A 17,412-nucleotide genomic window follows, 5' to 3' on the forward strand; every position below is an offset into this window, starting at 1 on the left:
TCGATTGAATTTCATAGCTCACCAATGGCCGATTCCACAGAATTCACCCATGAAACTTCATATGGGTTCTTATGTTTGAGAAGCAAAGTCAGGAATAGGAGGCACATGGTATTACTGTTGTACAATATTTTGTATTATTTTTTTATTAAAATAACGATACACATTGCTTTAGTTTGCATGGCAGATGTGCAAGAGAAACGATGTAGCATGAAACGTAGAAAGTAATAATTCCCTTAGTGTGATAATGAATGCTAAAGATCAAAATAGGCCTAATGTTCCGGTTTTCTCACCATGGTGATTATTTCTAAATAACATGTTCTTCATGGTCAACAGCGGACCTGCTACTTCTCTTACACACCAGGTAGTTTCTGCAACTTTGTTTAATAGCAATTCTCAGAGTTAATTTAACTTTTCTCAAAAATAAAAAATAAAAAATAACAATAAAGGTCAGATTCAGGCCATCAAACATTTTATACGCACAAAATTGCAACTATCAGTTGAAAAAAAGAAACAGTTCACCATAATCCCCGAACAACACGGTCACCAGACAAATATTTCAAAATCAAAACTGTCAGTTATTTTCACATTAATACAAAAAAAACTATATCCAACGGACCATTTATGGTTGTTTTTCAAAAACACATTTATAACATATTTTGGATGCTTCAAAGTTTTAGCACAGAGAGGAAAAATTGAGGTGTTGGATCACTGCCAACAGGCACAGTTCAAAACTGATAATTCATGGACAAGAGAATGTTTACAGTTATTACATTTATTATTTTTAATTTTTTTTTTAGCTCAGCTGAGATTCTCCTGATCTAACCTGACGAAATTGAAGAACTGAACGTGGAGAAACTGAGAAAATGGTCTGCGGCAAAGTGATAAAAACAAAAACATGAACACCAACTGTACAGCACATTAGCCCTTTAGAAAGTAATCACACTTTTTTAATCAAAATTAAAACAAATCTTATCCCTTCTCCAAATCTTATGGCTCGTGAGTTTCCTCAGGGGCGGATTCTCTGGCACGTGATGAGGTATTCAGGAAAAGCCTGCGTGTCATTGAAGATGACGAACATCGTCGGCTTGGTGATGTGGTCCGTCACGCTGTCGTATCTGAGGGGAACGTCGCCGGTCTCCTTCAACGGCGTGGTCTTCATTGAATGGCAACCTTTAGTGAAGTCTCCCGTCAGAACCTTTGACACAAAAATGAACTTGTGTCCGTTGATGTTCGGGGGCGAGTACTGATCCAGTACAGACAGCGCTGAGTTGACGGCAAAATACACCCCTTGGCCGTAGGCGGTGGCTGTGTGGAGAAACCGTGACGTCAAGAGATTGATAATCAAGCTGAGACAAAACTGTGTCAAAGTGCAGAAAGACTTACCGTTCCTTCCACAGAAGCTTCTGTTGAAGCCATGAACACAAATCTCTTTCACACTCGTCTCATTTGTGCCGTGGTAAAGAGTGCGTTCGACTTCTGGGTACGTGGCCCGCTGCAGGACGCTCGCCTTCTTTAACTTGTACTGGTTGAACAGCAGTCGATTCATGAGCTTCTCCACCTGGAGGGAAAAATCCTCCACGTTACTACGGACACACCGCATCATTCGTTGAATAACCTGTTGATTTATTGTCCTCCCCTCCGACCTGTATGATTCTGATCTTGCTGTGGTACTCGTGGATGGTCGCATAGAAATTCTTCACCACATCCTGAAATTCGTCAGATCCCTCATGGACTCTGGTCACTTCAGGCATGACTGACAGCAGGGAGTATTCCTCTTCTGTTGACAAATTATTCAGTTTTTTAGTTTTTTCCTGTCATATCACTAATGAACACAGATATAATAAAACTGACAGAAGACTGTAGATGATTAACAGCGAGGTCTCTTATTTGAATGTGTCAATGAATAATACTGCCCTTTGACAAGTAATATACTGTAAATTAAAACTAGCTAATTAAAAAGAGAAGGGCAGCAGCACATTCAGTCAATTTGTGCCGGTGAACTACTACCGCTTTGTTTTTGATAAGTTGACTATTCAAGTTTTATTAAGATACATTTTCTAATCCACAGTATAATACATTAATACACAGTTTAATAGAGTGAGTAAATTCAAATGCCTGGATTTTCTCTGCGATACTTTTATATTTGTACTGTCAGCCGACATAACCAATTTTGGTTTTATAGGCAGCTTTGAAATATTCTAAGGTAAAGCTAAATCTAATGATAGCTGTTTGCAGCTGGCTTGACAATAAAATTGGAATTCATGTAAAGACAGTAGTACATTCTGTCACTTGTGCGGCTCCATAGAAGAGCTCATCACTCTGCAGAATACTCGACGCACTGGACAACTGTCATTTACCTGGAATGTCCTCATCCAAATCCCCCGCATCCAGCCGCTTCCTGGAGATTTTCACATATTTCCCCAGAGTTACGTTGTGTTCCTGCATCTTCTCAAAGTTGATCGTGTGAGGCTGATTGTCGAGCAAGATGTCAACCTGCTCCTGCTTCATCCTCCAAGCGCTCTCGATGAATACTGTGGCATTGGATGAATATGGAGTCATGGAGGAGGCCGGATCATGGCGCATCCACTGGACAGTCCTCAGGATTTCCCCGTCTGAGACAGCAGTGCCGATCTTCTCCAGCAGCAGCTTCACATCCCACACCGCTCCAGGCACATAGTCCTTGAATCCGGAAACAGTGATTATGGTGCCCTGAACTTCAATCTCGACGGCATACTTCCTCATGATCATCTCCAAACACGTCCTGTGGTAGTCAGAGATGTTCTTCACGCTGCTGTGCTCGAGTTTCTCCTCCACCTGTCGCTGGCTGACCTTTTTCCAAAAGGCTATGTCCACTCGAATCAGATCGCATTCATAACCTGCAAACACATCTATCTGGATGGTGTTTGCTGCCTTGATGGTCTCCTGTAGAGAAACATGGACGTCCTTCGCGGGCTGATTGACTTGGGGGTTCTTGTCAGCATCACCGGAGGAGGCTTCGTGTTGGATCATATTCCTGGACAGCTCCAAGGCTTTATTCAGCTGTTCCTCTTCATCCTCCAGGAACAATTGGTTTGACTCCATTGAGTACTGGATGGCCAAAGACAGCTGGGCTTCCTCTTCCAGATCACTAGGGAGGCCCAGTGCTGACCCGCTCACAGCGTTCCCTTCTGCCGAGGACTGGGAAGCATCGACCGCCATCACATCAGATTCCTGGTCTCGCAGGCTGGTCGGTTCTTCAGCTGAGTACAGGTCTACATTATCCATGTCATCAGGCAGGTCTGAATTGGACGCACCCTCTTTGAGTTTCTCATCGAGGGATGACACGATTCTCTTTGCCTCCTCTAAAAGGCCTACAGGGGAGTGAACAGATTCTTTTAAACTGCACAGGACTATGATAACTTTATAAAAAGAGAGATACTACCTTCGTCAGGAGCTCCATTTTGATCAGTTTGAATTGCATCTGATGGTAATTCCTGTGTAGGAACATCCATAGACACTTTCTGAAAGTTTCTTTGGGACATCATCCTCCATGCAGTGTCAAAAACGTCCTGGAATGAAAACAATATTTCTGAATTACTTAAAAAAATTGTATTGAGTATAAGATTCTGACTTAATGCTACACTAATTAATATACATGTAATAATTACATGTTTCAGTTAAAAAAGGGTCATATCTGTGTATAATCAAATAAAGGTGACTATGAAATACATTATCTAAATATGTTTCTCTTTCATTAAAACATTTCATTACCTGGTGAGGAAGGTGTTCCCAGGGCCTGGACTTTATGCTTATGTACACCTGAAACTTGGTCTCCATCTCGTTCAGAATGCTCTTACACTCGGGTTCACCTAAAAACCGGGCCACTCCTGGAGAGTTTACGATGATGGTTCTGGTGCAGATATTGGAGACCAAGTCTTGCAACAACTCTTTGGCTATTTGGCAGGCAACAGCCTGGCCATGGATCTGTCAGGCACATACACAGAAGAAAAAGATGAAACAGAAACTGCTTGATAAATGTGACAGAAATTAGTCAAACTGAGGCTACAACACCAAACATACACCAATGATACTAACACCACTACCTTCAGAATTCTCAATGCTCAGCTATCCTTGTGCGTTCATCGTGCATTTTTCTCCCAGTCGTGCCATAAGAATCAGGACTTCCCTGAACCAGTGTGGCGCCAAACTCTTGGTAAATGCCATGGTCACTGCGTGTGTTCACGCCAAACTCAAAGTGCATTTTACCATAATGTTATATTACATACAAGTCAATGCAAGGTTACGAATGACGCGTACAACCGCAAGGTTTAAAATGTTTTAACTTGAGCAAGAAAAAAACCAATCCTATCAGCAATGAGATTCTCCTGACGTCACCCAGATATGTGAATGTACAGACATAACAAAAATGGAAAGGGCTTGGGAAAAAGTTTTTTTTTTTAAAGAAAAGGACTACCAGGTCAGTTCTTAAAACATTGTTGTATTTGTTTACAAGCCATCACTGCACACAGGGCAATCAGTCTTGACTCTCGACTGTCTTCGAGCTGCTTAGTACTGTCTGAGTGGGGGCATCCCTCTCCCTCTTCAAGAACCTCTGGTAGACTCATCTCTCCTGAGGGCACCTCCCCGCCAACACCTCAAACATCCTGACATGTCTAACTAACTCAGACTTACAGTGCACTGCTCCACCCGATCTCCTACACTTTGTCTTGTTGAACAGATTTAGCACTTAGGACTCACTTCGAGCTGCCCTGCTGTACTGAATCAGCCTCAGTGTTGTCCCTCAGTTGTGAGTAGCTTTGGATAAAAGCCTCTGCCAAATGAGTAAATTTTATGCGATTATACTAAAGCAGCACATACCTTCAAACCACAGACATCCTCGGCCTCTAGTGGAAAAATAGACACCTGCTCCATGTCAGCCAACAGCTGATGACAATGGTTCTGGATGTATTTTAGCATGCCTGGCTCCATAGCGATCACCGTCTCCCTTTCAATGGGTGTAGAAAGGAATTGCAGGATTGCCGCCTGCTTCTCACTCTCCATCCCTTTCAAAGTCAACACATCAATATTCCGCCCTCGTTCCGACACCTTTACAGAGGAGAGACCCAGGCCCTGCAGGAACTCGGACCACTCGTTGAGGTATAAAGTGCATCCATGTTCCGGGTCCAACGGTATGCTGAAGTGACACATTTGGGATTTTAAAAAGCTACACGTCTGTTGAGCAGAGTCCTGGGATTGCGACGCTACCACAACTCTAGATCCTGATACCAGGTACATGGCAGGTGATCCAATTTGATCCATGGTTTGCAGCAGTTGCTGTTTTACATCTTTCCTTGCAAGGAACTGAGCCTTTTCTGGCTCCAGGGTGAAATGAGTTTCAGCCGTATTGCCAAGAGCGTCCAAAATGGTGTGTTTTATCAGCTCCAGATTTTGTCTGCCACGTCCTACAATGAGCACACCATCATCCTTAACTTCGACAGTGAAATTTGGGTGAGGCTTTTCAATGATCTGAGAAAGAGGGCTAAGTTGAAGCAAAGCTAATTTTACTGGGTCATCAATAGCAATATGGCTTGACAGTGTATCTGCATGCTCTGTTTGGTCTGTAACTTTGTCTGTCGCCTCCTCTACCGCCTCATGGGTAGCAAGAGGCTCCGGGGTCGTCTGAGAGGAAGACTGGCCGTTGGCGTTGTCCACCATGGCAGGACTGGTCTGCATCAGAATATCACTCTGATCCTCCGAGTTTCTGTCAGTCATATCTTTCTGTCCACTTCCACATTTTTGTGAAGTTATTCTTTCTGTTGGATGAAGAAAGTCAAAGTACGGCCTCACTACTAGGTCAGCACCGTCCAGTTTGTGTTGATGATCCAGGACAGGGCCCAAAGCTGTTACAAGAAATGCAGTTTGTTTATTAAGGAAACTGCAACTGCAACGGCAGCAGGAGTGTTAAAGGTTGTACAGTGCAAAAACTTACATTCACGGTTGGCAAAGGACACCTTTGCTGTGCCCTCTGATAGCATGGTGACATCCTTCACCTTCTGATTTGTGCCTCGCTTGCTCTCAAAGTAAAGAGTGAGCAGGTCAGGAGTGGTGCCTGGGTGCAGGTTCTCCACCAAAACAGAGTCAGTTTGCTCAATCTGTTCAAGTGTTACCATGGCCCCATCCAGTGTCCGCCTGGAGACCCTCGTACCGAGGGTTTGGAAATCTGCACGGTTAGAGCATATATGAAACATAACCATCAAGGAAAACGACGACGTGAACATTCAGAGCAATTTCAAAAACCACCGGTGAGTCTAAAGACCTTTTGACAAGGGTTGGCTGAGTTGAATGAGGATGACATCTCTCTCCGGTGAGGGCCACAGGCTATAGTCTGTCACGTTCAAACCCATCATGTTTTCCACATAGAGCTCTATCATCTCAATGACGGTGTTGGGGTTGATCCCCCGCAGCAGCAGTCTGCATGGGTCCTTTGGGCGAGACCTTCTCACACTCAGCTCCACATTATGCAGAACGTGGTGCTCTTTAGACAGCACTTTGGCTGCAGCTGTCAAAATACACAGAATGAGCATACAGCATATTAATGACTAATTACTGCACTGACTCCATTCTTAAGTTTTCCATTCCTGTAGTTGATGCTTCATATGCTTCATTTTCCTGAGAAATTTGGCTAACAAATCACAACTATATACTTGCCATCTGCGTCTTCAAACACCAATGTGGCATGGTCACCCCTTTTCTCAACAGAGACCAGTGGGCCTCCACCGGAGCGGCGCTTATTCTCAAAGTACAGATACAGCAGCTCCTCATCCACTCCTTCAGGCAGCTGAAGCACCTCCACTGTCCTCTCCTCCAGGCTTTCAACTGGCATCCTGAAGAGTAAAGACACATACAGATCTATGCCAATTCGTTGTTTAGGTACTTCTAACTATCTTTACACAAGATGCCACCTTCTCAAATATTTTCATGATCGAGCTTGCTCACAATTCCTGAACACGAGAAGGGTCGTACTTTGGGTTACGAAAATTTCTCAGGGGAGAAAAAAACTTTTTGGGGCTGCAACTGACGATGGTTCTCTTCTTACCAAGTCGAATCAACATGGTTAACTTATGCTGAATGGCCAACCTGCTCCGGGGGAGGTTAAGTTCGAGAAAAAGTTCAAAGGCAGTCACCAGTCCAACTACTGACGAATTAGATCACAGGAAAACCAGATTCATCGTTCTACAGGTTCCTGACTGGGACAAAAGAGGTTTAGAGAAATGTGACAAATAATAATGCGCAGCACAAAGACCGCACACTTTTAGAACGGCTCTGGTCTCAGAAGTGAATTCTCATTCATTCACTCCATTGACGTTTAATAAAATAAAACCCAGGGTTGACTGAGACAGTTGATAGCCAGCTTCGTAGTGCAGGTTATTTCTATCCCACCCTGATGTCACAGTTGGACTCTTTTGGGGTAACCCCACCTGCAATCTAAGAATCTGCACATTTCTGGTGAAGGTGCGTGACATTCCCTACACATTTTGAAATCGGTTGACCAATCACAACACAAGGGGGCCAGCTGGCCAATCGGAGCAGACTGGGGTTTATCAGGAGGAGGGGCTAAAAGAAATCCAGGTGTTTTAGACAGAGCGTGAAATGTGGAGCTGCGGGAATGGGCAGTGTGAGAAAAGTGATGCCTTTTCTGAACATTAGAGCATGTAAACCTTTTCAAGCGGTGACCCAAATTAGAAGTATGAACCTGAATATGAGCATGATATGTCACATTTAAAAAAGCTGAAATCATAGAATTTAGCTTTTTTTTTTTTCATATTTTCTGATATCTTATAGACCAAATCACATGGAAAAAGATTTTGTAATACTACTATTGAAGACAATCGTATAACTACATTTGATTTATTGTTCTATTGTGCAGCCCTATCTGAAAATATCAATAACATAATGCCGTGATAATTGCCGCAATAATTATCGTGTATTAATAGTATGCGTGGATCATTTTTCTAATAGAGGACAGCAGAGCGTTCAGTTATTTCAGTTATTATCGTCTATTTATTCTTCTGAAACGCTGCGAGAGTAAAATCACCAACACTGTCAATATTCAAAGAGTCTAGCCTGTCATGATGGGTGTGTGTGTGTGTGTGAGTGTGTGTGTGTGTGTGTGTAAAGTTAGCTAGCCTGTCATGATGGGTGTGTGTGTGTGTGTGTGTGTGTAAAGTTAGCTAGCCTGTCATGATGGGTGTGTGTGTGTATGTGTGTGTGTGTGTGTGTGTGTGTGTGTGTGTAAAGTTAGCTAGCCTGTCATGATGGGTGTGTGTGTAAAGTTTGCTAGCCTGTCATGATGGGTGCGTGTGTATGTGTGTGTGTGTGTGTGTGTGTGTGTAAAGTTAGCTAGCCTGTCATGATGGGCGTGTGTGTGTGTGTGTGTGGAAAGTTAGCTAGCCTGTCATGATGGGCGTGTGTGTGTGTGTGTAAAGTTAGCTAGCCTGTAAAGTTAGCTACTTGCTGCCGCTACCTCGCACGAAGCTCAGCTCCTGTAACAACTATACATTTTACAAAACAAACACATGTTCCCGTCGGGGTCTACACCCGCAGCACAGCTTGTTGTTTCCCTTTAGCTGCGCAGTTTTCAACAACTTCGCCTCCGCTCCGTCATGTCATCACACTTGAAAGTGAAAGCAGCAGCCGCCGCAGTGTGTTGCCAGTTCGTCGCCAACGATTTTTCTTTTTTGATATTTTCGGCGACAGAACAGGCGAATGCAAACGGTCTCGATGCAAACGGGCATTTACTCACCTGCGCTACAGGGGGAAACATCGGCTGGTGAAATTCGTTCCGTCAAAACACACGGGTTCGGTTCCGGAGACTGAGCACTTCCGTGTTGTGCTGCGTGTTGACCGGCAGGGGGCGTCATCACCTACATGTGCCAAAGGGGGGGATATTCTACTAATAATATTAAATGATACTAGTTGGAAAAATCTCACTACAAGTTTTGTATGTATATTATGTATCTCTATAACTCGCCTGGAACTTCCTTCTTCCTTACTGGCTTTGTTTCTTGGTTTCTATCTTGTGAATCAAGTTCATTCTGGACTTTGGAAGAGAAAGCTCAGCAAACAACTTGACCCCAGTGTCCATAATCATGCTCCTATGCTATTTAAACATTTTTTATTGTTCACTTATTCTGCTGAGGACACACAGCACATTACTCAAGTAAAGGTTCCAGGCTCCAGTTTAGAAGTATTTGTACTGCTATACTTGAGTATTTTTTTTTTCATGTTTCATGCTTTCATTGTGTTGATAATATTTCAGTTTTTACTTACCAGTAAATACAATTCTTAATATAGGACTTTTACTTTAAATATGCTTTACTGTATTTACATTGTGGTATGTGGATCTAAGTATTATTGTTTCCATCCCTGCTCATTAAACCTGATCAGAATATACATAAGCACGTGTCAAGACTATGAGTAGGAAGCGCATAAATATCTGAATGGAATCTGAGCTTTGTAATGGATGAGTTACATGCAGGAGTGAACAAGGCTCTCTGTCACTTATATGCACTTTATGACTCATATACAAGTCATAATTTGAAGAGTATGTCACACTGGGAAGTTTAAACCGTATCCAGCCACTGATTTAAAGTGCGAGTACAATGGCAACAGAAACGGACTGCGTGATCTCAATGCTGTCATAACTCAGTGCATGAGTGCCGTGTGTAATGAAAGTATTGTAAACAAGCTCAGATTGAATGAAACCATGTAATGGAAAGTATAAATCAAAACCACTCATAAACCACACATGTCATAATTTATAAGTGCAACACAGAGCATCCCTCTTATCAAATGTTTTTTAACACTCTATGTGAAACTAGAGCTCATGCACGTTCATATCTAATTTATATCTACGCACAATATATTTCACATTAGTTGGCATATGATTGATTAGCATACCATATGAATACATACAGTATAAATATCACCATTAAGTGCTCAGATGCAAATCATACATTTCAAAATATGATCTGTGTTCTTATTCCCTGGCTGAGATATAAATAAAGTGGTGGCAACGAAGGGTCCATAAAGTTCAGTGCATTCTATATCTCATTACATTTCCATATCCATTATTATGATCTTATACATAGATAATCACTAGGCCAGCCTGAAATTTTAATGTGAGTAAGTACAGTGCATAAAGGCTGAACTATAAATACAATGGCAGTGAAAAGGACTCCATAGTCTTCTTTATCGTATTATGACTCATCGTTCTTTAGTTTTAATGTATGAAATAAGTTTTCTGGTTTTTTTTACGCTATAATAATTTGTGAAGATGAACAAGTTTCCCCCCACAGCAGCCACCGAACAGCTGAACTGTGAAGCCAAGTTGTAAAAAGCTGCTCTGCTTCATCATGAACAACAAACAAAAAAGAACAACAACAAAAAAAATGTGTAGCAGCATTCAGGGCCAGTTCTTCAGGGATAACAACTGTCCCTTGGATAAACTCATTTCAGTACACAATAAAAAAGAAAACAAAAGCATCATCCTGTTGAAACACAGATTACCGATCCATTATTCATATCGTATGCTAGATCCCGATGGCATCACTTCATATACGCATGATGTGACGCCACCAGGGATTGTAAATATGTTGATTCTTTGAGCCGAACACGGCTGAGAAAGCAGAGAATCGTCTTCTTTCACGTTAAAAGAATTAACTGCTGGGATTCACACGTTTCCATTGTATCTATTCAATGTAGGCTGTAATATCCTAAAAGGGAGCTAAAGACCTTGCTTTTCAGACGGGCTTTTGGGTAACTTGGTATGTACTAGGCCGATAATTTTATTTAGCCATATTTTTTCATTTCTATTTTTATTTTCACTCCTTTTATTGTGTATGGTAATTGTACATTGTACGTTTTTTATTACCTGAATTACTATTGCTATGTATAGCACTTTGTGACTTGTGTCTGTGAAAAGCGCTATAGAAATAAACATATTATTATATTATTATTATAATGGTAGCATAAAGAAACATATCAAGGGCACTGACTAATTCAAGCTAACTAACGACCATGTTCCTGATTTCATCCTTTGAGAGAAAAGAACTGCAATGATAGAAAGGAAACGAATATCTACGAACAGGAGAAATAAGTTCATGCTCGTTGCCATGCAGCAGGAGAGCTGGATATTTTTTCCAGAGACAAGTATACCATCCGTCTACCGCAGAAACCTTGCGTATTTCTCTTTGAATGAGGAACTCATTTAATTATAATCATCTCCTTTCATTTGTTCAGCGTAATAAAGATGAATTCATTTACTCTTTCATCAATTCGTAATATCCTCCGTGTGAAACAGATGCATTTTTTCACCTCAATCAGTATGCAAGGCACTACCCACCTAAACGACACCCTCCCTCCGTCATTCGCATGAAGTTTGCGGAATGCATTATTTATATAATTCATTAAGCTCCTTGTCATTCTCAGCTGAGAAGCTGAAAATTGTGTTTTACAGTATTGCGGGAATCCGCGGAAAACTGAATTACTGAATAATGCGAGTTTTTCCACTATCCACCTCTCGCACACAAGCCAGTGCTTTCAGACAAGGAAAATATACTATGAGAATAAAATTGTGGTTTCCCTGCAGGTGCTGCTTTAATGGGTTTTGTATTCAACAGTTAAGACTGACCTCAATTGGATGGAATAGCAGATCAAATACATTATGTGTGTAACAGGCTTTGTAATTATATTTAATCATTGAACAATGAATACAGTTTTACAAGTGCTAAGTCATCACATCGTCTTGAAAAGGACAAATCGGGTGACGTTAATGCTGATGCATGCTCCTGTCCACTAGGTGGCAGTGTCCCCTGCAGAGCAAGTGCACAGAACAAACTATTAATGGAAACGAGGTGGCTGTTGGATTTGAACTCGACAAACATTGCGGTTTCCTCTTCTTGTCAGCCTGCTTTCACGGGGAGAGGAAAAAAGATCACGAGGACACCGACTGGGCGAAATGCCACTTTTATGAAACAAGGCACATGGAGCAAATCATAGTCCATCAGATGGGCGCCTCCGAACTCAACCCCTGACGAATCTGAGAGACGACATAAAACAGTTGAGACAAGAGGTTCGCTGGGTGAAAAATGACGACAGGAGGGGCGGGATAGGTGCTTCTGTGTTTCTCGAAGCGGGGAATCGCGCGTCGGCGAGTTCGGCGAAAAAGACGGACGGCATCTTCAGAAGTATCCAAACACCTTCACTTGCAAATGTTCTTCTGAAGTCAAATTAAATCTGAATCTACAACATAATAAAGTGTGCAAAGTGTGAAAGGCGTCAGAATACTTTCTGAACGCGCCGCAGATGTGTTTCCTCAAAACTGCAAAAAAAAACAAAAGATGTTGACACGCCTGCCCCTACATGAACTGTACATACCCAACATTTTCCTCTATGGCACGCACAAGAATCCCTAACATGGCTGTAGTGTATGTATCATGCATATCATTCTATAAAATGTACGCTGTCCACACAACAGTAACGTTGTGCAAACTTGTAGTTCACGGACAAAGTATTACAACAAGGTACAATGCGATGGTTAAATTAAGGCCATTAAAGGCACTTGACGCCTACTTTTCGATAAAAATGCATGTCACAGTGTACATTGAAAATGTACAGTACATTATTGGTATAATGATAAGGCACCCCATGTGTAGGCTGTATGTCAGTTGTCCATCACCGATACCTGCGTACTTCTTGATGAGGAAGATCGTGTGGTCGACCCCTCGATAATTTCAATCCTTTCTACCACCTTTTCATCTCGCTGAGTGACAAAGAAAATCACTCATTGATTACCCGACTGTAGTTCAAACTCCACACTCCATTACAGGCCTCCAGTGCAGCCATAAGACCGAGACACCGAAAGGATCTATACCCCGCTCACACACGTCACCATGAGCCGCGCATTTAAAAGAATAAAAGGTGACGATTAATCCCAGATCGCTTTTAAGTAGTTTCGTTCGTGTTTTCAGGGGAATTTGTTCATTCGAGCAACCTGAGGGTCGTTTATACACAAGATAGGAGCTCTGTTAGGCTGGCGGGGGATGGTGTGATGGCGTGGCTCATGCTTTTCGACGCCCTGTAATGGGGTTTGAATGCCACAGTCTGAGTATTGTTGACGGGTTCATCCCCTTTTTTGGCCACAGTTTACCATCTTCTAGTAACTGCTGGAACTAGCAACTCCGTGTCCCAAAGCAAAAAGTCTCAAACTGGTTCCTCGAACGTGACAGTGAGTTGAGAGAACTAGTCACCACATCTGAATCCAGTGGAAAAAGACCTTTTGGGATGTGGCGGGACAGGAGATTGGCAGCTCGACTGTGCCCCCCGACATCACAGCACGTGTGCTCCGGTACGGTTCACGTCAGGCGTTGCACCGAAGCACAGACGTGGACTGCTGTTTGGAATGTGACCACGTCGCAACGTCTTGCCCGTCCCTTTCAAAACAAAAGCTTGCCATATCATTTGGAAAGACGAGAAAAACACAAACAAATGAATCAACGCCAAGCACTACACACACAAAAAACGCCAAGATGTAAGGGATGACTCAAGAGCAGCGCGAGAAGATTTTACGTGCCACATTGACAAGTGTGACGCATGGCACAAGTGTACTGTCCTTGATGATTACTTGCGGAACGCGAACCAAATAGGACACGTACCGCCGCCCACTGTTTCAGTGTGTGCAGATGCACATGTGCACTCAAGTACGGGAATAACATTAATGATGTGAACACTGAGAGGTGGGATGGAGGGGGGGGCAACCGTACTCAATCATGTTGCAAAGCAATTGTACCTAATAACCGAAAAACACCCTGAAACAAGTGGCAGTGTTGCTTTTGTCCCGTCTTGACGGTCTGTCAGGGTCTGTGTTCGGAAACAAAGAGAGAACCGCGGCTTTGTCAATAGGAGGGGCATTTCTCAACGAGCAGCCTCGGCGAGGACAGTTCACGTGACGGTGTGTCTCTTCGGGAAATCGCGGGAAATGTTTCCCGCCGCCGCGGGGTGAAGGGGGAAAAAAAGGTGCAGGTTCGTGAGGCTCGCCCCGCTGCACTTTGCGGGCTCGGCATCATCTGCCTTTAAACATTTGGATTTTGTGCTTGTCCGCCAGCAGCAAGGTGACATTGTACTCGTGATCGCCGTCATGGACTCCCGTGTGTCGGAAAGCTCCAGCCAAATGGTTCTCCTCCCAGTAGTGGTGCCAGTTCCCGTACTGGTCAGCCCCGAATCCGAACACGCTGACCTGGAAGGGGACGAGGAGCAAAACCACCACGTCACAGCTACACTGACAAGTCATCCGGGCACGATTTATACTCTTGTTTCTCAAAAAAAAGGCAATTCCGTATTACTCAGGAACATGCAATCTCGTAAAGCATCAGGCGAGTTGTCGTTGTACGTCCTTTGCCCGAGGAGCGTGGGAAGCTCTTGTCCATGTGTGCGGCGACCGCGGCGGTTCTCCTTACCTCGTCACAGATGTGGATGGCGAGCAGTAAGCTGAGGAACCCGGTTGAAGGATATCGCCCGTGGCCGTCGAGCCAAGTCTCGTAGACGTATTTGAAAAATGTGGGACTGTAAATTAACACCTGCGAGGGAATTGTATGAATTTGAGCTTTTTTGGTCATTCACTATGAGGGCAGAAAAAAAGTTGCATTGCATAATATTGCAGTGACATTAATTGTTAGAATAAGATTTATTTCCCATATGCAGTCAAAAATACAGTATAGTGTATTGTAGGGTGGCATTGATTTATAATGCTAATATATCTTTTATGTTGCTTATGTTCTCCAGGCTGATACCACTGCTCACTGTGTATGATGATTTTTTTTTTATAAATATGATGCTGCTGTGGTACCAGTATGATTAATGCACAGTGCAACTGTTCATCAATTGACATGATATGATTGAATTAATTAAAGGCCATTTTGGCTCTTTGTCCAAGGTGATGCTGCAGCTAGAAATCCTAGTGTAGCTCTTCTTAAGTGTGATGTAAAGCTACCATCTGTATTCGTTTGCATCACAAAACGTAGATAACCTGGATTGTACCAGATATGCCACTTTATACTGCCACGTATCTTCATAAATGCAGGTATATGTTTGGCTGGAGACAAAATGATATATTTAATCATGACCTGCATGAATTAAAACACCATTTGTATCATACTGGATTTGAGTTAATGTCTATTTAATGTCTAATGTAAAAAAAAAAAAGCTTCAACATCTGATCGTGAGGCAGAATCAACAACCGTGGAACATCAGTCAAATGTTCCTCCATACTGCACAGCTACCGTGGTGAAAAGTGACGAAAAGTAATCGAGGCTGAGCGTCTCTGAATGTCTGAATATTTAACTTGAGGACATCTGCAGTCGGGGGTGTTTTAGTCTCCAGCCAGCGTTATGAAAGCTCCTGTTCGTACAGGCAAATAATGTCCTTGGATTTCTCTGATGCTGAAGGGAAAAAGCACTCGATTATTAGAGGAGCATATATTCATTGAATTGTTTTGTTGAATTTATTTCTATCCTTAATTTGATGGCGGCGAAGGGAGAATATTACTGCATAAATCACAACTTGAGCAAATCCAAATAATGTATTCGTGTTCAGAAACACCATTATTCACTAAAGTATAGTGTGAACACATCCGTAAGAGCTGCTTACAATGAGTAGTTCTATTCCAGTAAAACATGATGTCATAAAGCTACCAGTTTTACCTGTGAAAAGTAAAACCTGTCAGTGGAAGACCAGTGGCAGCAACATACTGTACCATAATCAATCATGCTCCAGTCGTACAGCAGCGACATGCCACTTGTGAAAAAGCCAGTGGTGAAAGACGAACTCAAATCTTTATCGAAGTAAAAGTAGAAACAGCAAAGTCTAGAAATACTTTAAAAGGAAAAACGTCCTGGACTTTAATTGTCACTCGAGTAAACTTACAAGAGCATCTGCAAAATGTAGTAAAGTAGCAACAGTAAAGATATGTATTTTACAAAAAATAATCCTTTCAGTGTAGATATTATAGCGTAATATTGTAATTTGTCAATGTGCAGCCAATTTTAGGTACTTTGTAGACCACTGGTCAGTTCAGATGTGAAGAAGATCATCACTCTTTGCATTCAATTGTTATCTACGATAAAAAAGTTAAGTAGACACTAACATGTAGTTGAATCAATATGTACAACATGTCCATGTGAAATGTAGTGGAGCATAAATTGATGTTTAAAGATCACAAACCAGTGTAAGGTTTAGGTGTCCGTATACTTTTGGCCATGGAGTGTGTGTATAGGATATATTATGTTTCCATCCAAACATTTAAAAAGAATATATTTTATACAAATGTAATTTTATGTTTAAATAAAAGACATGTAATTGCACGCATGTGTGCATCGGTTTAATCTGGAATTTTCACCAACAAAGGTGAGCAATTGAAAGAGGCCACTATTATTTCAAACATGTCTGTTGCTGACGACATTTACTTCTTCTCTGTACACTGTGCGTACGCGTTTTTTAAAACCTACCTTATCTTTGTTCGCCTTTATCCTGGGCACGACAGGCACATACGTGCTGTAACACAAAAGAAAAATTTGAAAAATTTAAAAATGTTTGATTATACACATTTCTGCTTGTTTGCCACCGGTACACAGTCAGGAACATTAACAACTGTCCGATGAATGTTGATTCAAAATATCTTGGGCAGCTGTCAAGAGGCATATCAAGCAAGTGAAAGAGATCATTGTCTACATGCAAGGCTTGTACACGTTTGCCATGAATCCATAAAAACATGAGACAAATCATATAAAGCAGTTCAAGTATATATTTAATCTCTACACGCAAATTCTACGCTAATTCTTCAACCGCCTGTGCCGATTTAATTGACAAAGGTAAAGGGACGGCATGCTAATGAGGTAGATGAAAAAGAATGATTACATAGTTAGATGCAATCCCAACGAATGTGTCCAATTAAAGCAAGGTTTATCAAGGCTATTGCAACGTGTCTAATTAAAAGTCAAAGATTACATTGTACAGACTGGTCTAAATGTGGTTTGGAATTCTGCGCTGTGCAGTCCAACAAGTCAAAACCGGTTTCGTCTTTGTGCAGGACGTCATGAAAAGTACCCATCTGACATCCGGTGTGCGACAGTACAATATAGACCCCGATGGTAAAAAATGTAGGCCCTTTAACACAAAGGCGCGACGCATTTTCTGCAGAATAGATCTCAAATTCCAGGACCGTAAAGTCTGGGAGTGCGGGTGCGTATTGAATACAGCTACTCCCATTCGCGCCAGTCCATCCTCTCATAGAACCCCATTCTTTTCAACGAGACTATTAAAATGTAACAAAATAATTCAGTGGAGAAAGTAATGGCTGCAGGATGCGACGCTGACAGT

At 42.1% G+C, this 17,412-nt stretch overlaps 2 protein-coding genes across 6 annotated transcripts in view; both read right to left on the minus strand.

Moving 5' to 3' along the window:
• Window positions 1–111: 111 nt before the first annotated feature.
• parp10 (poly(ADP-ribose) polymerase family member 10) lies at window positions 112–8,920 on the minus strand. Of its 4 annotated transcripts, none has more exons than XM_035634633.2 (11): window positions 8,783–8,920; window positions 6,688–6,863; window positions 6,296–6,538; window positions 5,969–6,199; window positions 4,858–5,879; window positions 3,751–3,963; window positions 3,422–3,548; window positions 2,358–3,350; window positions 1,644–1,777; window positions 1,384–1,558; window positions 112–1,305 (listed from the first exon to the last, which is right to left on the minus strand). In XM_035634633.2, the coding sequence occupies exons 2-11, from the start codon at window positions 6,860–6,862 to the stop codon at window positions 1,007–1,009; spliced, it is 3,612 nt and encodes a 1,203-aa protein (XP_035490526.1). In that variant the 5' UTR covers window position 6,863; window positions 8,783–8,920; the 3' UTR covers window positions 112–1,006. The 4 variants fall into 4 exon arrangements, with proteins under 4 accessions (XP_035490526.1, XP_035490525.2, XP_035490524.2 ...); XM_035634632.2 differs by lacking the exon at window positions 8,783–8,920 and adding an exon at window positions 7,003–7,153; XM_035634631.2 differs by lacking the exon at window positions 8,783–8,920 and adding an exon at window positions 6,976–7,106.
• Window positions 8,921–11,607: 2,687 nt separating this feature from the next.
• LOC118311404 (CMP-N-acetylneuraminate-beta-galactosamide-alpha-2,3-sialyltransferase 1) overlaps window positions 11,608–17,412 on the minus strand; it is a 51,987-nt gene continuing 46,182 nt past the window's right edge. For both annotated transcript variants that reach the window (XM_035635248.2, XM_035635249.2), the window contains exons 5-7: window positions 16,542–16,587; window positions 14,496–14,615; window positions 11,608–14,275 (exon numbers count right to left, since the gene is read on the minus strand). In XM_035635248.2, coding sequence (XP_035491141.2) covers window positions 14,102–14,275; window positions 14,496–14,615; window positions 16,542–16,587 — 340 coding nt within the window. In that variant the 3' untranslated portion in view covers window positions 11,608–14,101. The remainder of the gene's footprint in view (window positions 14,276–14,495; window positions 14,616–16,541; window positions 16,588–17,412) is intronic.

This window comes from Scophthalmus maximus, chromosome 5 (assembly GCF_022379125.1).
Source record: "Scophthalmus maximus strain ysfricsl-2021 chromosome 5, ASM2237912v1, whole genome shotgun sequence".
In the NCBI taxonomy this organism is placed as follows: domain Eukaryota; kingdom Metazoa; phylum Chordata; class Actinopteri; order Pleuronectiformes; family Scophthalmidae; genus Scophthalmus; species Scophthalmus maximus.

Bases quoted from the DNA above. Each gene is read 5' to 3' on its own strand.
- parp10 (XM_035634631.2), bottom strand. From the start codon at position 7,091: ATGTTGATTCGACTTGGTAAGAAGAGAACCATCGTCAGTTGCAGCCCC. The intron at 3,964-4,857 runs GTATGTGCTGCT...TGTGCCTGACAG, and splicing joins AGGATGTCTGTGGTTTGAAG to ATCCATGGCCAGGCTGTTGC. The intron at 3,549-3,750 runs GTAATGAAATGT...TTTTCATTCCAG, and splicing joins GGGAACACCTTCCTCACCAG to GACGTTTTTGACACTGCATG.